General features: G+C 31.4%; 1 protein-coding gene across 1 annotated transcript; it reads left to right on the top strand.

Moving 5' to 3' along the window:
* Positions 1-949: 949 nt before the first annotated feature.
* On the top strand, positions 950-9373 carry LOC139902006 (uncharacterized). Its single transcript, XM_071884665.1, has 5 exons — positions 950-1067; positions 4811-5143; positions 5668-6011; positions 7002-7127; positions 9167-9373. The coding sequence occupies exons 1-5, from the start codon at positions 950-952 to the stop codon at positions 9371-9373; spliced, it is 1128 nt and encodes a 375-aa protein (XP_071740766.1).
* Positions 9374-22657: the final 13284 nt, after the last annotated feature.

The following is a 22657-nucleotide window of genomic DNA, read 5'->3' as shown; positions in this document are numbered from 1 at the left end:
GTATATAGTCCCACTTTTAAACTCTAAATATTTCTGGATGAGAATACATGCATTTTATGAATTACGTTATGGACACAAGTGATTAAAAATATATATTCTACGTTGAGTTGTACCACTGGAATACTTCCCTGTAACTTGGTAACTACTATTTACATGCGGTATTGTAAACGCGAATCCTGTTGATAGATCTATCGGGCCTGACACCCCAACCGGACTGGACGACCAGTATTCAACGGTTGCACAGTACTTCGTTTTGGTGACTACACTTGGTACAGTGTAGTGAGATTTCATAATAAAGGGAATATGCGACGTTGATTAAATGTTAAGTATGGTTATCAAGTGCTCAACCACTTAGAATATTTTTATTAAAACATTTATGTATATTAAATCTTGTGGTCTATATTTATAACGCTGCTAGCATTAAACCTATATCTCACCAACTTTATGTTGACGTTTTAAGCATGTTTATTCTCAGGTGATAATTAAAAGCTTCCGCTGCATTATGCCGAATTTAAGCAGGATTTGGAGTATGCATATTTGTATCAAAAATAAAATTGCATATCGGAAGATTTGTAATGTAAAATATGTTGGAAATCGTATTGTTATTATCAAATGTAAAGTTTGTAAAACTAACATTATCGCTGAACGGTAATCATTATTATGCTGTTTGAACCTTTGATTATAATAAAGGTTATGGTTTGTATTATAAAAACGAATGCAGATTTTGAAAAATGTCACATATAGAGATCAATAACTGGCAATGACACCAATGAGTACGTGACATTTATATTCGATATGAATGGGACGCTTCATATGATATGAACGATAATCGCCGCGAAATATTTCTCCAATGAAGTTATGAATCAATACTTCATCGTTTGTTGTTTTCCTTGGTGTCTTCGAGGCGTATGATGTTGATGTAGAACGATATACAGAACAAAAATGAGAGATGTTGGACGAAGATTATGCTCGAGGTACGGATTGTTATGTTGAGGCGAGTGATGCGGATGTTTTTGTTGGTGGTATAGGTGCTGTTGGTACTGATGCTGGTGATGTCTGTGATGCCTGCAAGTTGTGCATCATACTCTCCAAAGTCACTACTCGAGGGCGAAGCTCGTTGACTTCTTATATTACTCCGGGATGATTGGCGGTTGGAACGAGCGGATGAAAAAGGTTTATAATAGTAAGTGCTTCAGGTTCTTCGCCAAGAGGGAAATTTGGTTGATGGAAAGGATCGCCTTCTTCTTGTCTCTATTGATTGAGTCGGCTACGAACCCATCCCCAATTCATCTAGAATTGATGATGGCTAATTGGTTGATCCATTTCGGTTACACTGCTTTCAGAGCTCAGGTAGAAATCCATATCGAAATAGCTGTCAGAATCCGAGAAACTCGAACTAGTAGCGGAATTCATCTTACACGGTTAGATAAGGTATTTTTGATATGAAAAGATTTTCGGATATTGGATGATATTCTAATTACATAGAATTCCTATATATAGTACAAGGGATTCCGCAGATTACAGAGGAACTTTCGGAACCTGTCAGGCAAAGTTTACAGTAACATATACTCTAAGATATGAATTTGTCTATACATTATCCATGCAATCAATGCATTAAGACATGTCTAGACTAAGAATGATAAGCAGGTAATTTCCGACAAGAAATGATAAGCAAAACTCTTGACATGCAGACACGGTCGAAGTCCAGACTCACTAATGCATCTTAACAACTATTAGTTAGACACACTAATGCAAAACCTGGTTCGCTAAGACCAACGCTCTGATACCAATTGAAACGACCCGTTCATATTACTCTAACGAGGTACGTTATTCATTGATCTCAATAGCGAGGTATTTGACCTCTATATGATGTATTTTATAAAATATTGCATCCTTATTTCATAACGACCAAACCTTTCATATATAAATGAAAGTTTTAAACATGTGGGCGATCATTTGAGAAATGATCCCCGAATACATAAGTTTTGGAATATTACAACGTGGGCATAATAGCCAAATATATTACATGACAAAGATAATGTTTATTAGAATGCAACTTTCTTTAAACACAAGCATGAACGACGCCATGCAACACCATGAGCAAGCAATCAGCGGAAGACTTTTAAAGACCAGAGAATAAACATGCCTAAACTATCAACATAAAGGTTGGTGAGATATAGGTTTTAAAGCCAGTATAAGATATAATAATAGACCACAAGATTTCATGTTATAAACGTTTCTGCAAAGATATTCTATATGTTGCTGAGCGCCCAGTAACTATACTTAACAGATGTTTTCCGTGCATATTCCCTTTTCAAAGTTATCTCTACACCGTACCAAGTGTAGTAAAATGAAGTACTAAACACCCGTTATGAACTAGTACTAACTAGCCCGAGTGGGGTTGTCAAACCCAATAGATCTATCAATAGGATTCGCGCTTACATGTTAACCACATGTAACAAATAGTTACCAGACTATTAGGGATATATACAAAGGTACAACTCAACATAGAATATATATTTAAGTACTTGTGTCTATTTCGAAAAACAAAAGATGCATGTATTCTCATCCCAAAATATTTGAAGAGTTTAAAAATGGGACTATATACTCACTGTCGTAAAAGTGTAGTTTTAACAAGTTTTCAACTTATTAAAATATAGCCGACGTCCTTGGATTCACAAACCTATATCAATAATAATGATTTGGATAATAATACATGCGAACAAAATTAATATAGCAAGTTCATAGAATACTTATAAAATAATTTTTAACATTTTATGTTAGTAGTCCATTGTTAGTAGTCCTTTGTTAGTAGTTCAAAATAGTCCGAAAAGTCCGACAGTCCAATAATCGGTATATATATATATATATATATATATATATATATATATATATATATATATATATATATATATATATATATATATATATATATATATATATATATATATATAATCTTAGAATTAACCCACGAAGTATTGTGTACATATTGTCTTGCATCAATCCAGAGACGTGTTGACTTAGGATTTATTAAAACGTATTGTATATGTATTGTCATGGAACGTACCAAGATTATTATATATATACAATCTCGGAATCAACCAAGATTATAATATTTTGTTATACTAATGATAACATGTCCAAATATATATAGGATATGGGAAAAGTTAGCAAGAATATGGTTAATATAGTTTTTATAAGATAAATTTCGTCCATATAAAGTTAATTTTAGTAGATTTTGTTTTGCTCGCCAAATAATCATTACAACTCCGTTTAAAGTGAATCAAATTGCTATGGATTCCTTAAGAAGTTAATTTTTCAAAACTAATTTGAAAAGTTCAGCCCAAGTAGTAATCTTTAGATTTTTACCCTCTTTTTGTGTCGGTGGTCAGATTTGGAAGAATCCCGACATCCACCCAATATATGATTTTTGATAAAATACTTTCACTTTGTCTAAAATCATGAAAAAATTACTGGAAGTCTTAATTACATATATTAACATATTTCCTAAGTCTTAGCCTCGAACTCAAAGTCTAAGATAGGTTTTTAATTCCCAACCTAAAACAACCCGCTTTTTACCGAATGGAGATTAAACGATATGTGTTAAGTTTCAAGGTGTTCTTCATATGTACAAGTTATAAGTTCTTATATTAACTTAATATAACATCATAATACATATAAATAAGTGTTATTAGAGTTAAGTTAGAAAGATTAGATTAGTTTTTCAAACTAGTTTAGAATCAACTAAACTATGTTCTAGTTTATAAACTCTTATATAGATAGCTATAAACATATGAATTGAACAATAGTTTAGAGAAGGTTAATACCTTAATTTTGAAGCTTGAACTTGCTAGAAATATATGAAGAACAAAGAAAGGGATACCAGAACTAGAGAGAGTATATGTGTGTAAGTAAACTTGAAGTAAAAATTAGAAAATGGAATGGTAAAATTTTGATCAAACATGGTGTCTTTATATACTAGTTGTAATTTTTTTGTTTTGTGAAAAATATCTAGTATAAGTTAAAATCCATTAGGTCATGCATGACATAATACATCAATAATTGTAGATTTCTATTCGTATATACCAATAGTAAATACTTCTAGAAGTTGCGTATAATACGCGTATAAATACCATATAAATACGTAATTATAGATTTCAATTAGTATATACCAATAGTAAATACTTCTAGAAGCTGCGTATAATACGCGTATAAATACGAGTAGAATTCTTGAGAAAAATGAATGGAAATATGAATATAGCTATCCCTTATCTGTATTTGTATATTATTAAGTGTATTCAATACTTTTAAGGATGTATTTATACTCATAATACATTGTATGTAAATACATTTTAACATAAGTTAATTACGTCGTTTAAAAAGTAAAATATATATTGTTCGAAAACTCTTTAAATTAGTAGTATAAAAATGTATATATAATACCATGTTAATATACTTAATGAGATATTTAATTATCATATTTTCAAGATATATATATATATATATATATATATATATATATATATATATATATATATATATACATATATATATACATACATATATAATTAATACAAGTTATGATGTTCGTGAATCGTAGGAATAAAAGGGTGACCAAAATCTTGTGTAAAACTCTTTCCGGAGGTTCAAGACTTATTAAAATTCATTGCTTATCAATTCGGAATTATTAAATCATGTAGATAGTATAATCAAGTAGTCGGAAAAATCCGGGTCATCACACTATACAACTTCCCTGATTTGATCTTGAGTGAGTCTCAACTTAGAAACTATTGTTTATTGGAAATTCAAGGTATCTTGAACAAAAATGGTAAATCATTAGGAGATTTCCTGGATGTACCCCAACCTGACCCTGACCTCCTAACGCAACTCGACAATCGTCTAATTCGCGAAGAGTTAAACTACAATCTAGCAGAATTGAAGAATGAGCATCAGACCCTTTACGCCTCCCTCAACCCAGAACAACTTAACATTTATAATCAAGTCATTTTAGCTGTAACACAGCAAGCAGGCGGCCTTTTTTTCTTATATGGTCCCGGAGGTACCGGGAAAACTTTTGTCTACAATACCATTCTTACAAAGTTAAGGTCCGAAAAACTGATAGCCCTAGCAGTGGCATCCTCAGGTAATTTCCCTTTAAACTCAAATAAGTTGAATTATAAGTCATAAATATGATTTATCCTCTAATACTCTAACTCTCTTCAACTTTTTTCATTTATTAGATCAAACTCCTTATAATAATAAAATAATGATCTTATATTACTAATTTACTTTTCAAATACATTTTGTTGGTTTCTAAAAAAATCACTATAAATATGATTTACACTTTAATGCTCTTAATCTTTTTTTTCAATTATTAGATAAAACCTCTTTACATTACAAAAAATAATGATACATGAAAAACTAAAAAAATTATCAATTATATATATAAAACTAACTAATTTTTGTGCGTTTGACGCCTCACCATCATTAACAGTAGAAACACCAAATGCATTTTTGGATCATATGCAAAAAATAACAATCTATATATGCAGGCATCGCTTCACTACTTTTACCGGAAGGCCGGACTGCCCACGGTAGATTCGTCATCCCTCTTGACCTTATGGAGAACAGCATGTGTGGTATAAAACAAAAAAACCCATCTTGCAGAACTGATGCAACAAGTCAGGTTAATCATTTGGGACGAAGCCCCCATGACTCAGAGGTTTGGATTTGAGGCTTTGGACAAAACCCTAAAGGATATTTTGGGTGCTAAGAATGAGGTAAACAGAGGTAAGCTATTTGGCGAAATGCCTATTCTACTTGGGGGTGATTTCAGACAAATATTACCCGTGATACCGAAAGGAAAAAGACAGGAAGTTGTACAAGCTTGCATTAACCGATTTGATTTATGGCAACACTGTCAACTCCACACCCTCTCCCGCATTATGTGGGTCAACGAATACACAGCAGATGGTCACGTAGATCCTCGAAAACAGCAATTCAATAAATGGGTACTAGATATTGGAGACGGTTAGGTTCCAGCGGTATGTAAAGATGGAGAAGAGGAACCAACATGGATAGAGATTCCAGACCAATTCATAGTAAAATCAGAGAAACCTCCAATTGACGCGATCGTAGATACCATTTTCCCTGATTTTATTCAAAGGCATAAAAACGAAGACTACTTGCGTGAAAGAGCAATTTTAACACCCCGCAATGATGATGCAGACCAGATAAACAAGCATATGTTTAAGAAGCTACAGGGATAAACTATGATATACAAAAGCTCGGATGAAATATGCAAAGGCTCAACCGATGCAATCGATCAGCACCAATCGTACCCGGTTGAATATTTAAATAAATTGAATTTCCCCGGGGTACCTCCTCACAAGCTGAAACTCAAGATAGGTCAACCAATAATGTTGTTGCAAAATTTATATCCCAGTGCTGACATGTGTAACGGGACCCGTCTAATCATAACAGACTTCCAAAAATTAGTTATTCAAACGCGCATCATTACCGGATCCCATGTAGGTAATATGGTCATTATACCCAGAATTGTGCTAACTTCTGCCCAAACAAAGTGGCCTTTTGTTATGCAGCGCATTCAATTTCCTGTTAGGCCATGCTATGCCATGACGATTAACAAGAGCTAGGGCCAATCACTAGACTTTGTCGACATCTACTTGCCGAAACTAGCTTTCAGCCACGGACAACTATAAGTCGCACTATCAAGAGTCACTAACCCCGATGGTATAAAAATAGTCATGGTTGGTGATAATGAAAGGCGGCTTCCTAATCACACAAGAAACGTCGTTTACAAGGAAACCTTCCACAACCTTAAACAAAATATCTAAAGGTTTGCCCTGTCTTTTGCCTTTTATATTAACTGATCCTATTACCTATTTATTTCAAATGCATTTCCCCCAGCTACCCTAACATACATACTATTCCTCAGGTGGCACTGTTATCTGACCCTCACGGTATACAGACATCTGCAGGTGCTGGCATTATCAACAAAATCAACTCCTGATTCGCGGGTTTGCTTTTTGGTCCCTAATACAATCTGTGTAATCCCATTAGCTTCATTTCATTGCTTAGCTATTTGTATCCAATTACTCAATCCTGTATATTTAATAATTATATTCTTTGAATGCCCATATGTCCCCATTATAGAGTCGACCCATTTTAGGATAACGAAACTGTATTTTTCCCACTTTGTATATCTTTAGGCCCCAATCCCCTCACACCAGACAGTAAATGTTTAGCCTGACTGTCTTTTAAAGATTACACCCTTGAAAGTCTCTATACAAAGAGTATATGATCTTTGCCTCTGTTAGGGAAAACTAACAATTACATGTTTAAATTTACTCATTAATCTGCTGTATAAATGTTCCTGGTTTTTTAAAAGTATACAATAACATGTATATGATGTGACTGTTCCCCAAGGTTACATATCGTCTATACCAGTTAACCGACTAAAGTGAACAGCCTCGTGACTCTTCTATAGTATGCGGGTCATCATGTAATGTGTACCAGCTATAGTTGTTCTTATTGTTTATGCTGATTATACTTTTATTTGTGGGTAAACTTCTGTGTTTATATTCCGTTGATGCTTCATAATTCATACAATGTGTTGCCCACCCTATTTGTAGTTCTACACCTCTTAAATATATTCATTGGTTATGGTTACTGTATAGCCTTTTAACACAGCACTGGGAAACATACAATTAACCATTTATTAGTGCAGGTCTCCGGTCCATCTTCGTCCAGAGGATCAACTAAAAAAATACACATTCTATTCCTGCAGCATATCTGTGATAGATCAGGAGTGCTATCACTTAATCGGCCTACTTTCCAATCACAATCAGTCTATATAGGCATAACGTTGCCGCTCAACACACTTGAATGCTGGTGATCTGCTTTGTTCTGAAGACTATGCTGCATATTCAATTAAACTGTTAGAGTCTCTTGAATCACGTCTCTAACATGCCTCATAGGTTTATCTTAGCACAAATGTCATTTGTAATTGTTGGAATACACATTTACTCTGTCCTTCATTACTATGTCAAACTAATATGGAAAAAACAATGAAACCAAATATTTTGGCAGCTCATCGACCCCCGGCACTTTGTGCCTATTAGACATTGTTTGAAGGTACCGTTAACGTCAACCAATGTGTCCTCCATCAAACATGCCCCGTGCAACGCACGGGCATTGACCACTAGTTTTTACTTACAAGTTAACTTTAACTATTAACTATAAGTGTATAAGTATACGATTTCATATTATTTTCTTGTATAGTTATTTTGTTTTTATTAATTTTGTTATTGTGCATAGGACAATTTGAGGAGGTTATGTATGAAAACCGTCCCCATAACCTATACTTCAGTTAATGAAAAACTTTAACAGTTTAGCGCGGTAAATAACGGTTTGGTTAATTCGGCTAAACTGGTTAATCACTAAGTAAAAACGGTGAATTTGGTTAACCATTTATGGGTAAAAAAAGAATCATGAGTTTGTGTATAATCAGATAAAAACATATACAATATTTAAATAGAATTTTTTTCAATTACATTAATACACATCATACAATGTTGCATGAACAATAAATCTTAAAACTATGAATAGAGTATAAACATATGCTTCACATGCAAAATGCCATGAACATTAATTTATGAATCTAAAAAAAATCGACTCAGTTCATATTTTTCCTTAAAAGATAGAACTCGACTGTTAGAAGTGCGAATTGAATTAAACAAGGAAATAAAAAGTCGACAATTGTTGCACAAGGTTTAAGATCTCGAGTTCCAAATTCGCTAGTGGAGTTTCTGTTCGACATGAATCTCGCAATCACGAGATTGGTTGTGCATGGAGACTCGGGATCGCGAGTCGAGACTGGATGGGAGAATTTTCTAGAAAATGCGTTTTCTTGCTCTCAAAGCTATTTCCTTATATTTTTTTGCCTATTTAAGCATCCTATTGTTACCCATTCATGTATGCACAAAAATTATCAATAAAAGCACTCTCTTTGGTGGCCGAGGATTAAAGTAAGCATTCGTGATTACATATAACCTCGTTAAATTATCGTGTTTTATTGTTTTTGCTATTTTTATTCGTGTTCTTCACTTAAATCCGTTTGTTGTCAGTGAGTTTGATAACGTAGGGTTATCAAGTGTCATTAGGCCTCATATGCTTTATTTCTAACAATCGGTATCAAGAGCCTCGGTTCGGTTTTACGGGAACAATGAAGGAAACGAGTGATGTTAAAATTGATATGTTTGATGGGAATGATTTTAGCTTTTGGAAGATGCAAATTGAAGATGCACTCTATCAAAAGAAACTTTATGAACCGTTAAAGGGTGTTAAATAGGAAGAGATGGCTCAAGGCAAGTGGGAGTTGTTGGATAGGCAAGCCCCCGGGGTTGTTCGGCTTTCTCTGGCTAAGAATGTTGCATACAACATTGTGGGTCAAACCACAACCGCGGGATTGATTGCGGTGTTATTCAACATGTATGAAAATCCATCCACTTTGAACAAAGTTTTCTTGATTCGGCAACTGTTCAACGGTAGGTTGATTGAGGGTTCCTCGGCGGAGGGTTATCTTAACGAATTTAATTCGATTTTAACTCGGTTGAAATCGGTGAATATTAAATTTGATGATGAGCTTGAAGTATTGTTTTTGCTATCTTCATTGCCCGATAGTTGGGCCGGTATAGTTACGGCGGTTAGTGGTTCATCCAGAACTACTGAAATCATTTTTGAAGGAATCCTTGATTTGATTTATAGTGAAGGTATTCGTAGGAAATATTCGAATGGGGTTTCGGGTTCGGTTCTAAGTGTTAATCGGGGAAGAGATAGGTCAAGAAATCCATCAAAGATCAAAAACGTGGTGTGTTGGAATTGACAATAAGTTGGTCACTATAAGTTAAAGTGCCCGATTCTTAAGTCGGGTGGGGGGCATGGTGACTACGGTGATCGAAGATGCGTTGATGTGCTAAGAATAGGTTCTTGACGAATCTTGGATTTGAAATTCGGGAGCCTCGTATCATGTTACCCAATACATGAATGAGATGGCGAACTTCAAGGAATACTCCAGTAAAATTTGAGTTGCGAATGAAAGTACACTTGATATTGAGGGTATTGGTGATCTCATGGTTAGACACTTGAATTATGCTTGGATCTTGATAAACATGAGATGCACCCCAAAGCTCAAGAGTCATTTGATTTTGGTTGAGCAATTAGATGACGATAATTGTGATGTCCTATTTGGAGATCAAAAGTGGGTAGTGTTAACTGGGTCGCTTGGTAGGATGATATTGTGTACTGGTGGATTGGGCGATGGATTAACTGGGTTGGGTCGGACTCAAACGACCCGTTATCTCCAAAACTAAGGAGGTAGGTGTGAGGGCCCGTCCTAATCCACCTGGACGAACACTTCAACATCTGGTCCCATTGGAGGTACTGACCTCTATATGATACATTTTACAAACATTGCATTCAGTTTAAAAGACAAACTCATTTCAAAATATAACCTTTTGATACAAATGATATATGAATCCCACAATTTGAATGACTAATATGTCATTGACTTAATAAACGTCTTTTTAAACTTGAATGACTTGAATGCAACTTCTTTTGAAATATGCCATTAATGACTCCAAGTAATGTCTTTAAAATGAGCAAATGCACATCGGAAGATTTCTTTCATACCTGAGAATAAACATGCTTAAAAGTGTCAACCAAAAGGTTGGTGAGTTCACAGGTTTAACATAACAATCATTTCAATATTTTTAATATACCACAAGATTTCATTTTCATAAACATCATACATGCATTTCGCAATCTGCATAAAAATATCATTCATTATGGTGAACGCCTGGTAACCGACATTAACAAGATGCATATAGAATATCCCCCATCATTATGGGACTCTCATCGGATATGATATACAAGTCGAAGTACTAAAGCATCCGTAACCCGGATGGGACTTGTTAGGTCCAATAGATCTATCTTTAGAATTCGCGTCAATTAGGGGCCATTTCCCTAATTCTTAGGCTACCAAGCTAAAAAGGGGCGATATTCGGTATTCATAATCCAACCATAGAATGTAGTTTTAAGTACTTGTGTCTATTTCGTAAAACAGTTATAAAAGCAGGGAATGTATTCTCAGCCCAAAAATATATTGTAAAAGCATTTAAAAGGGGAGCAAGTGAAACTCACGATACGATATTTTTTAGTAAAAATATGCATACGACTGAACTGAACAATTGCAGGGTTGGCCTCGGATTCAAGAACCTATATCAATTATATATATTAAAACATATAATCGTAATCGAACAAGTTTATATATTTATATTATTAATATTCTTATTATATTAATAATTTATTAACTATATTCATTTATATATTTTTAATACTTAAAATTTATATATATATGTATATATATATATATATATATATATATATATATATATATATATATATATATATATATATATATATATATATATATATATATATATATATATATATATATATATATATATATATATATATATATATATATATATATCAGATTTAAAGTATATGATAAGTCATTTATTATAAATATCCTATTTTGATGTTTATAAATTTCATATCATGTAATAAACTTAATATATATTTATTTTCAATATTTGAAATAAGTATTTAATGCTAATTTAAAAAGGTAAATTAAAATATTTTAGTATTAGTAATAATAATCATAAAAATAATGATATTAGTATTAATGTTAATAACTTTAATAATAATTGTAGTGATAATAAGGTTACTAAAAATAATAGTGATAATGATAATTCTAATAATAATGATGATAGTTTTTATTGATAACAAAATGATAATTTTAGTAAAATGTTACTTTAAATGATAATGCTAATTTTTAATAAAATGATAGATTTAAAAATAATGATACTTTTAGTAATAATGTTAACAATAATAATACTGATAATAATAATAACTATAAAAATAACCCTTTTACTACTAATGATAATAATGATAATAAATTTAATAATAACAATACTAATAATGATAATATTAATAATAATACTTATGTTATTAATAATAATAATAATACTAATAATTAATAAATGATACTAATACTAATATTAATGAAAATAATAATAAATTTTATTATTTTCATAATAATAATAATAATAATAATAATAATAATAATCATAATAATGATAATAATACGAAAATTATAAAATTAATAATAATAATAATAATATTAATAATACTTATAATAATAATAATAGTGATAATGATAATAAAAATAAAAATAAAATAACTACCATTAAAAACTAAGCTTTAAAAAAAATGTCACCAGCAGGGCTCGAATCCGCGACCTCACGCTAACCCGAACCTCACACAAACCATCCAACTAAACCCATTTTTCTGATCTTATATTCACCTTAAATTTATTTAAACCATTTATATTTCTATTTTCTTTTTCTCCTTCTTCTTCAAATTTCAAGTCGACCAGGGATGAATCAAATTAATAACCACGAGTAATAAGTTTGGTTTTAGGACTTTCAAATGAAATATAATCGACCTATTTTGGTTCTTGAATTAATTAAAAAAAATCGAAAATAACTGCAGTTTAAAAAAAAACGCGATGAACACTTTAAACTTGATTATGAATTTAAGACTATTTTAGACTATGGTTTCTTCATAAAAAAGGTTCTAAATCAGACCTATAAACTTTCTGGATCCTCAATTGATCCAAAAACTTCAACACGATTACGAATTTCGTGATGAACAATATTGTTAACTTTTGAAATTAGAACTTTGACTCGTAAATTCGGATTCGATAATGGAAATTGAAGGCTGTAACTTTACAAGAAGTTTGAGTATAAGATTCCTAACAACACTACATTTATAGATTTTTAAATTAAATTCGAATTCAAGCATTTAAAAAAAATAACACGCGAACATAGCAGAACCTGTGTTCTTGAATTTTTCTTGTTAAATTCGATCAAATTAAAAGCTATAAAAGGTATTTGTAATTTAGTTGATAATGTAAGGTCGACTGGTATCACTCAACACTGGATTTAATCGAGTTTTATAGTAATTAAAGGTCGACAAGATAATAAATCAAGAACAGAAATAAATGAATAAAAAAAATAAAAGTTGAAGTTGATTTTTAACAGAATTTGTTTGTATCAGTGAATGGAGATCGGTTGGTAACCAGTTTAGAGATAAGAAACAAAATTATCTACAGATTGATATATACTTGAAACTGAATCTAATCCCTTATTCAGATTTTTATAAATTGTATAATTAATATTAATATTAATAAATATATTAGTAACAATACTAATTAATAATAGTTATATTAATAATAATAATAATATTATTATTGATAAGATACTAATAATAATAAATTTAAAAATAATGATAATAATAATAATATGATGATATTAAAAATAACAAAAATGATAATTTTAATAAGTTTAATAATTAATAATAATGATAATAATATTAAAAATGATAATAATAATATTATTAGTGATACTAATAATAATACTAAATATAATAATATTGATATTATTAATGATAATAATAATATTAGTAATTATATTATTGATAATAATAATTAATAATATTAATAATACTGATAATAATAATTATTAATGATAATAATTAATGATTTTATTTTTAATAATGATATTAATAATAATAATAATATTAATAATAATAGTAATAGTTATAACATTAATATAACAATTTAATATTAACATACATATATTTTCATAGGTTGAAATATTCTAATTTCTTCATATAATATTTATAAATTATATATATATACATATATATCTATAATATACCTATAATAATTATGTATAGAAATAATGTAAATATATTATATAATAACTTACAATTATATATTGTATTTTTATAAGTATTCTTTTTTAACTTCGTTTAATATCAATCGACTAACAATTGAGTGTTTCTATTGTTTAATAACTAACTTCGAAGCCATATACATATATATTCAATATACTATACATATATGAATACATTTTAATTATCAAGCTTTATTACATAAATGAATATACTAATTATATATTTTTAATCATATAAGTTTAATATCATTATATATATTTACAAGTAATATATATATATATATATATATATATATATATATATATATAAAATAATAATTTCATTACTTAATATATTATTTTACATAATTATTTATAACACAGTTTCATACTATAGTTTAATAACCTTTCAAATTATAATAAATATATATATATATATATATATATATATATATATATATATATATATATATATACATATATATATATATATATATGTATATATATATATATATCCATATCAATTTTACAATTAGTTGTTCGTGAATCGTCGGAAAGGGTCGAAGGTTAAATGAATTCATGAAAACAGTTCAAAAATTTTGAGACTCGGCTTAACAGACTTTGTTTATCGTGTCGAAATCATATAAAGATTAAGTTTAAATTTGGTCAGAAATTTCCGAGTCGTCACAGTACCTACCCATTAAAGAAATTTCGTCCCGAAATTTGAGTGAGGTCGTCATGGTCTACAACTAGAATATTTTCATGACGAATACAAGTTGAAAATAGAATTTTATCAACATTAAGCAACATGGATAAAATAATTCGATTACTCAAAGAGTACGAGTGAAGCTATCACAAAAGAGTGAAATGTGTATAATAAAGATTCGTCTTAACTTTTGACATAGTCAGGGTTGAATTCCGGAATTTAAGGGATTTAAAGAAAATCTTCGTAATCTATATCAGATTTGATTCTTCGGTAATCAAGGAAATTAGGATCTCTTTAATTAAATGCGGTGATCTACCTCGATTGTTATGTCTGATATTTCCTTTATAAATTAACCTCTTCCGTTCCATTATTTTCACCACTCTTATACTTTCTTTCTCTGTTCATACATCCAAAAAATTGTGAAAATGCTTAATCCTGTTCTTATCTTTTATATTTTCCTGACTATCGTATCTGTCATTCTTCTTTTTCAACTACCACCGGAGGAATCTGTATACTTTTACTTCGCCCTTGGGGTTATAGTATTTCTAATTCTCCCGTGTCTTTATGTTGCTATACGCATTGATAATCACGGTTTGTAATTTCAATGTTGTTATCGGGCTTTATATTTTCCCTTATAATTCGGAGTTCCATGCTTTTGTTTTCTCTTCTCGGCTTTCAGTGAAGCTAGTAATGGTCCAGAATTCGTAGGTATGGAGTTTCGAATGATCATAATATACTATGCAGAAAGGAAAGGTAATAGCACGATTTGATTTGTCAAATTACCAGAATCGCTGAGGATAGAACTATCAAGAATATATTTTCTTGATATGTTCAGAGGTTAAGTAGAATGAAAGAGTTATGTAACATGGAACATGATGACGGTATGATCTGTGAACCATCATTATGTTCCATTAGAAATTCAGCATGACTTACTGTAATATAACCACGTTGGCCAGGCGCCATTGTATTATACTAACTCATGCTTTTCATTCCCAACACTTCTCCAAAAAATCATTCATAATTTAAACTCGAAGGTTAGAGAATTTAGAAACTAAAATAGTTTCCTTATAATTTAATACTGATAGCACGAAGAGATAAATAATTTTGAACAAGAATATTTATGAAAATATCCTCAGAAATATCGAAGATATTTATGATGATATTTTGGAACTTCTGAGTTCGATGGATAATGTAGAAAATTCTTTCGCAGGAATTTAGAATAAGTAAGGAGCAAGGTATTCGCTAAAGATGCCGTCAGATACCGAATCATCTAGATTCTATAAGTACAGGTTTAGTCTTTGTGCTTTGTTCACAGTCTCCTTCATAATTTTGCTTAATCCGCTTTCCAGTATCAAATTTTCTATTGAGCGTTTCCAACACTCCATTTTTTATCATCAAACTTTTGGCCATTAAGACCATCCACAACTTTTGCTGCTTCATCAGCATTCAATGTTACCATATCTGAATCATTGGTTATCAATCTGAGATGTGTTTCAAGAATTTCGAAGGGTTTGAACAGAGATTGTAATCGTCAAGATACAAATGATGTTTAAGATGAAATCAAGTGGCAAACTCGAATAAATGTTTAGTTTCATATATTATAATCAATATTTTAATACCTTTTAATTGTCCAATGTTAGTGGTCCACTGTTATTAGTCCAAATATAGTCCAATAGTCCAATAGTTCAATATATAATTTAATTAATCAAGACGTATTGTATACGTATTGCCTAAGACGCAATCGTGACCCATTGTACAACTATTGTCTTAGAATTAATCTAAATGTATTGTGTACATGTGCCTTACGATTTATCCGACGTATTGTATAACTATTGTCTTAATAGTCAAGATTATATTATATTCTCTCAGGTTTAACCAAGACTACTATATTACAAGGAAATAGTCATTACGGATATAGGAACAGTTAGCTAGGATATTGTTAGCGTGGATTCATAACAGAATTTCACATACATAATTAGTTTGTTTATAATAAGTTTTATTTTGTCCAATATTTTCTTCATTATGCCACCTGTTAAAACTTGACTTGAATTCTGATCGGTCAAAATTTGAATATGAAATTTGAATTTGAATGAAAATGGTTGTGCTTTGAATGAACGGATACGTATATCTGTGGTTGTAAGTAGGATAGTTAAAGGCTGTTGAATCAGAATTGAAGAATGTACAGTTTAACATATAAATGTGAAATCTAAATATTTCTCGGGTATTACCTACCCGTTGAAATATTTCCACAATTAACAGTTTGTACGTAAGAATTTTTAATTACAATCTTTATGAAAATATACTTACATATATATTTTCTCCTGATGTAATCATGGATTTAATGAGTCAATATGATATTAAGCTCATTTGATTTACCGTTAGAACTAGAATACATAATCTCTAAAACTTTAGAGGTTACATAATCGCTGTGTAGAACTAAGATAAATGATGTAGAACGATATTTAGAACGAAGATAATCGATGTAGAATGATACGTAGAACGCTGATTATGCTCAAGGTATATATTGTGATGTTGAGACGTGTGGTGTTGAGGCTTGTGTTGTTGGTGGTACAACGGTTGATACTGGTGGTACTGTTGTTGGTGGTACTGCTGGTGCTTGTAAAGTTTGCACCATATTCTCCAAAACTACAACTCGAGCGTGAAACTCGTTGACTTCTTCTATTACTCCAGGATGATTGGCGGTTGGAACAAGCGGATGAATAAGGTTTAGAATTGTAGATATTATGTAATCGTTGCTAGCTATCCTGGCAATGAGAGTGAAAATGGTGTTTCGAACTGGTTCGCCGGTAAGTGCTTCAGGTTCTTCGCCAAGAGGGCTATTTGGTTGATGGAAAGGATCGCCTTCTTCTTGTCTCCATTGATTAAGTCTACTATGAAATCATCTCCAATTCATCCAGAATAGATGATGGCTAATTGGTTGATCCATTCTGGTTACACTGCTTTCGGAGCTCGAGTGGAAATCCATGTCGGAATAGCTGTCGGAATCCGAGGAACTTGAACTGGTTGCAGAATTCATCTTACACGGTTAGATAAAGGATTTTCGCTATGAAATGATTTTTGATATAAAATAGATTATAGGACGTAGATTAGTACCCTGCAATACATAATTTACATATGCATATATAATACCAAAATCCCATAAGTTACGGAGGAATATTCGGAAGATGTCAGGCAGAGTTTATAGTAACAGATACGCTAAGATATGAATTTATCTATACACTATCTATGCAATAAATGCAATAAGACGTGTCTAGACTTAGAATGTTAAGCAGAAAATTTTTCGACAAGAATTGATAAGCAAAACTTTTGACATGCAGACACGGTCAGAGTCCAGACTCACTAATGTATCTTAACAACTATCAGTTAGACACACTAATGAAAGACCTAGTTCGCTAATACCTACGCTCTGATACCAACTGTGAGGGCCCATCCTAATCTACCTGGACGAACACTTCAACATCTGGTCCCAATGCGAGGTACTGACCTCTATATGATATGTTTTACAAACATTGCATTCAGTTTAAAAGACAAACTCATTTCAAAATATAACCTTTTGATACAAATGATATATGAATCCCACAATATGAATGACTAATCTGTCATTAACTTAATAAGCGTCTTTTTGAACTCGAATGACTTGAATGCAACGTCTTTTGAAATACGCCATGAATGACTCCTAGTAATGTCTTTAAAATGAGCAAATGCACAGCGAAAGATTTTTTTCATACCTGAGAATAAACATGCTTAAAAGTGTCAATCAAAAGGTTGGTGAGTTCACAGGTTTAACATAACAATCATTTCAATATTTTTAATAGACCACAAGATTTCATTTTCATAAACATCATACAGGAATTTCGCAATCTGCATAAAAATATCATTCATTATGGTGAACGCCTGGTAACTGACATTAACAAGATGCATATAGAATATCCCCCATCATTCCGGGACTCTCATCGGATATGATATACAAGTCGAAGTACTAAAGCATCCGTAACCCGGATGGGACTTGTTAGGTCTAATATATCTATCTTTAGGATTCGCGTCAATTAGGGGCCATTTCCCTAATTCTTAGGCTACCGAGCTAAAAAGGGGCGATATTCGGTATTCATAATCCAACCATAGAATGTAGTTTTAAGTACTTGTGTCTATTTCGTAAAACAGTTATAAAAGCAGCGCATGTATTCTCAGCCTAAAAATATATTGTAAAAGCATTTAAAAAGGGAGTAAGTGAAACTCACGATACGATATTTTTTAGTAAAAATATGCATACGACTGAACTGAACAATTGCAGGGTTGGCCTCGGATTCACGAACCTATATCAATTATATATATTAAAACATATAATCGTAATCGAACAAGTTTATATATTTATATTATTAATATTCTTATTATATTAATAATTTATAAACTATATTCATTTATATATTTTTTATACTTAAAATTTATATATATATATATATATATATATATATATATATATATATATATATATATATATATATATATATATATATATATATATATATATATATATATATCAGATTTAAATATATGATAAGTCATTTATTATAAATATCCTATTTTGATGTTTAGAAATTTCATATCATGTATTAAAACTTAATATATATTTATTTTCAATATTTGAAATAAGTATTTAATGCTAATTTAAAAAGGTAAATTAAAATATTTTAGTATTAGTAATAATAATCATAAAAATAATGATATTAGTATTAATGTTAATAACTTTAATAATAATTGTAGTGATAATAAGGTTACTAAAAATAATAGTGATAATGATAATTCTAATAATAATAATGATAGTTTTTATTGATAACAAAATGATAATTTTAGTAAAATGTTACTTTAAATGATAATGCTAATTTTTAATAAAATGATAGATTTAAAAATAATGGTACTTTTAGTAATAATGATAACAATAATAATACTGATAATAATAATAACTATAAAAATAACCCTTTTACTACTAATGATAATAATGATAATAAGTTTAATAATAACAATACTAATAATCATATTAATACAAATAATGATAATATTAATAATAATAGTTATGTTATTAATAATAATAATAATAATACTAATAATTAATAAATGATACTAATACTAATATTAATGAAAATAATAATAAATTTTATTATTTTAATAATAATAATAATAATAATAATAATCATAATAATAATAATAATCATAATAATGATAATAATACGAAAATGATAAAATTAATAATAATAGTAATATTAATAATACTTATAATAATAATAATGATAATAATGACAATAAAAATAAAAATAAAATAACTACCTTTAAAAACTAAGCTTTTGAAAGAAAAAAAATGTCACCAGCAGGGCTCGAACCCGCAACCTCACGCTAACCCGAACCACACACAATCCATCCAGCTGTGACACCCGTTTTCAGTTACGAGTTATTTCGAACGACATTCAAAATACGAGGCATGTAAGTGTATATTTGGATCCCAAATAAAGTTGGAGTTGATGTTCTAAAACCTTACCATTTGATAGTAAATCTCATTACGTTCCCAACGATATTTGGTTCATCAAAAACGGAGCTACGGTTTGAAAGTTACGACCAAAACAAGTTCAGTTTCAGACTCAGTTCATTGGGACTCCGTCCAGACTTTAGGACGCCGTCCAAGAATGAAGGATGGGACGCCGTTCAGCCATTTTGGACACCGTCCAAAGTGCCTGACAGGCCAGCAGCTGTATTTTAAAGGTTTTAAAAGAGGGTATTTGAGTCTTTTCACTTGGGGGTCGGTTTTGAGCCATTAAAACTGATCCACTCTCATTCTTATCCCCATTTCACCTTCTCAAACACTCTCATCAAACCCTAGTGAGAGAGAGAGGTTCTAGCGAGAGAGAGTTGGGGATTTGGAGAAGAAGAAGTGTGATTCGGGTCGGGTCTCAAGAGTTAAAGTTGTTCACCTCGTTCACGGCTACGTGGTGGTAGTGTTGGTAAGCTCTAAATCCGAATTTCTTTGTTAAGATTATTGTTTGAGTTAAAGTTTGTGCTAGTTAGAGTTATAACCCATTTATTGTGAAGTTTGGGGGTTTTTGGGGAAGATTCATGTATGTAAACCCGAATTGGTGACTTAGGGTTTCAATTGATGGAATTGTTAGTTTGGACCTTGCATGTGTTAGTTAAACCTTAGAACACTTGTGTTGACTTGATTTTTGGGTGTAAACCCTAATCTAGGTCAAATGGGTCGAATGGGTATTTTGGGTCAAGTAAGCTTGATTCGGTGTCAAACTAAGTTATGGGTCAAGATTTGATGAACCAAGTATATAAATGTTTGATTCAAGTGTTAAATGGTATTTTGGAAAGTTAGTCACTAGCCGTTAGTGATTAAAGATGTTTTTGGGACTTATGTCAAAATGGGTTGACTTAGATGGGTTAAATTTGGTAATGACTTTAATTTTGGATTAATTGGATGATAAGCAATTTTGGTTAAATTGTACTTGTTGGATGGGTCGGAATTACCACCCGTAGTGGTAATTGGTGAAGTCCACTTTATGTGTCTAAATGGGCGGTTTGTGGTGATAGGTGTAAACCCTTGGTTAAGGGTGTTGAAGTCGAATTCTCTCGTAGAGAATGTATGTTGATTGTCTGTATATCTATATGCGTATTATAGGTAAAATGTTTGCTCGGTTGCTTTTGGAGGCGATTTATGTTTATGACTTGTGCGGGCAATTCGAGGTGAGTGGAATAATTATATGCGTAGGTATATAATGTATCTATTTGTTGTAGCGTGAAATGTGTAGTGTCGAGGTGTTAAGACACCATGTTTCACGTGAAGAGTGTAGCATCGAGGTGTTAAGATGCCACTCGGGTGTAGCATCGAGGTGTTAAGATGCCACCTAGGAGTGTAGTGTCGAGGTGTTAAGACACCACTCCGTAAAATAATGAGTGTTGCATCGAGGTGTTAAGATGCCACTCGGGGTGATGTGCCGAGGTGTTAAGGTGCCACCCTAGGGGTTAGTGGTGCGAGGTGTTAAGTGCCCTAACGGATGTTATGAACACCGATGGCGTTTTCGCGAGCGCCGTTCCCTTGTACTATTGGTTAACCATGGTTATTTGTGTTGTAGCGTAAGCATATTATATTTGTTCATATTATATATGCTTTTGTTATGCTAGCTTGATTATTGGAGGTTATAGCTTGTAATTGTGATGATAAGCTAATTGTGTTGCTAGCATGTATGCGGTATGTGAGTAAGTGTTTGCAAGTAGGTATATTATATATGTATGTGTATAATTATTGCATTCACTAAGCCTCGGCTTACCCCTCTCGTTGTTTACCTTTTTACAGGTATTGTGTTATTGATGCTAGCTAGTTGTTAGACTAGACGTGCAGGAGCGGTTGGGCTTGATGGGGTAGCTTTCGGATAATTGGACGCGGATGGGGGTTTTGGTAGTCCCCGGGATTATGCTCTTGGTATCGGGTTGGGTTGTAGAGTTCTAATCCGTCTAAAGAGATAAATGGGTCGAAACTGCTACTTTATTTGTAAAACGGGTCATTGTGAGCCCGGGGTTGTAAAACTTGTTTTTATGGTGGCAATATGTTAGTTTTACTTAATATGTCATACTGTGAAAATGGTTTCGTTGAAAAGTGTCGGGGAGCGAGTTTTTCGCTCGCGTGTAAACAAAAACTGATCAGTACTTTTTAGTTCATTGGGACGCCGTCCCAAATCCTTGGACGCCGTCCCAGTTGTAAAGGCTGGACGCCGTCCCGATTTCTGGACGCCGTCCCGATGGGCAGTCACATAAATTTTTTTTTTGGGTCGTGTTTTTGGTAAATCAATGTTGGGTTGTTACACCAGCCAAACCCGTTTTTCTGATCTTATATTCACCTTAAATTTATTTAAAACATTTATATTTCTGTTTTCTTTTTCTCCTTCTTCTTCAAATTTCAAGTCGACCAGGGATGAATCAAATTAATAACCACGAGTAATAAGTTTGGTTTTAGGACTTTCAAACAAAATATAATCGACCTATTTTGGTTCTTGAATTAATTAAAACAAAAAAAATTCTA

The sequence above is a fragment of the Rutidosis leptorrhynchoides genome, chromosome 3, assembly GCF_046630445.1.
Source record: "Rutidosis leptorrhynchoides isolate AG116_Rl617_1_P2 chromosome 3, CSIRO_AGI_Rlap_v1, whole genome shotgun sequence".
NCBI classification, from domain to species: domain Eukaryota; kingdom Viridiplantae; phylum Streptophyta; class Magnoliopsida; order Asterales; family Asteraceae; genus Rutidosis; species Rutidosis leptorrhynchoides.
Note: the sequence above shows the minus strand (reverse complement) of the source record. Positions and strands in the feature narration are given on the sequence as shown.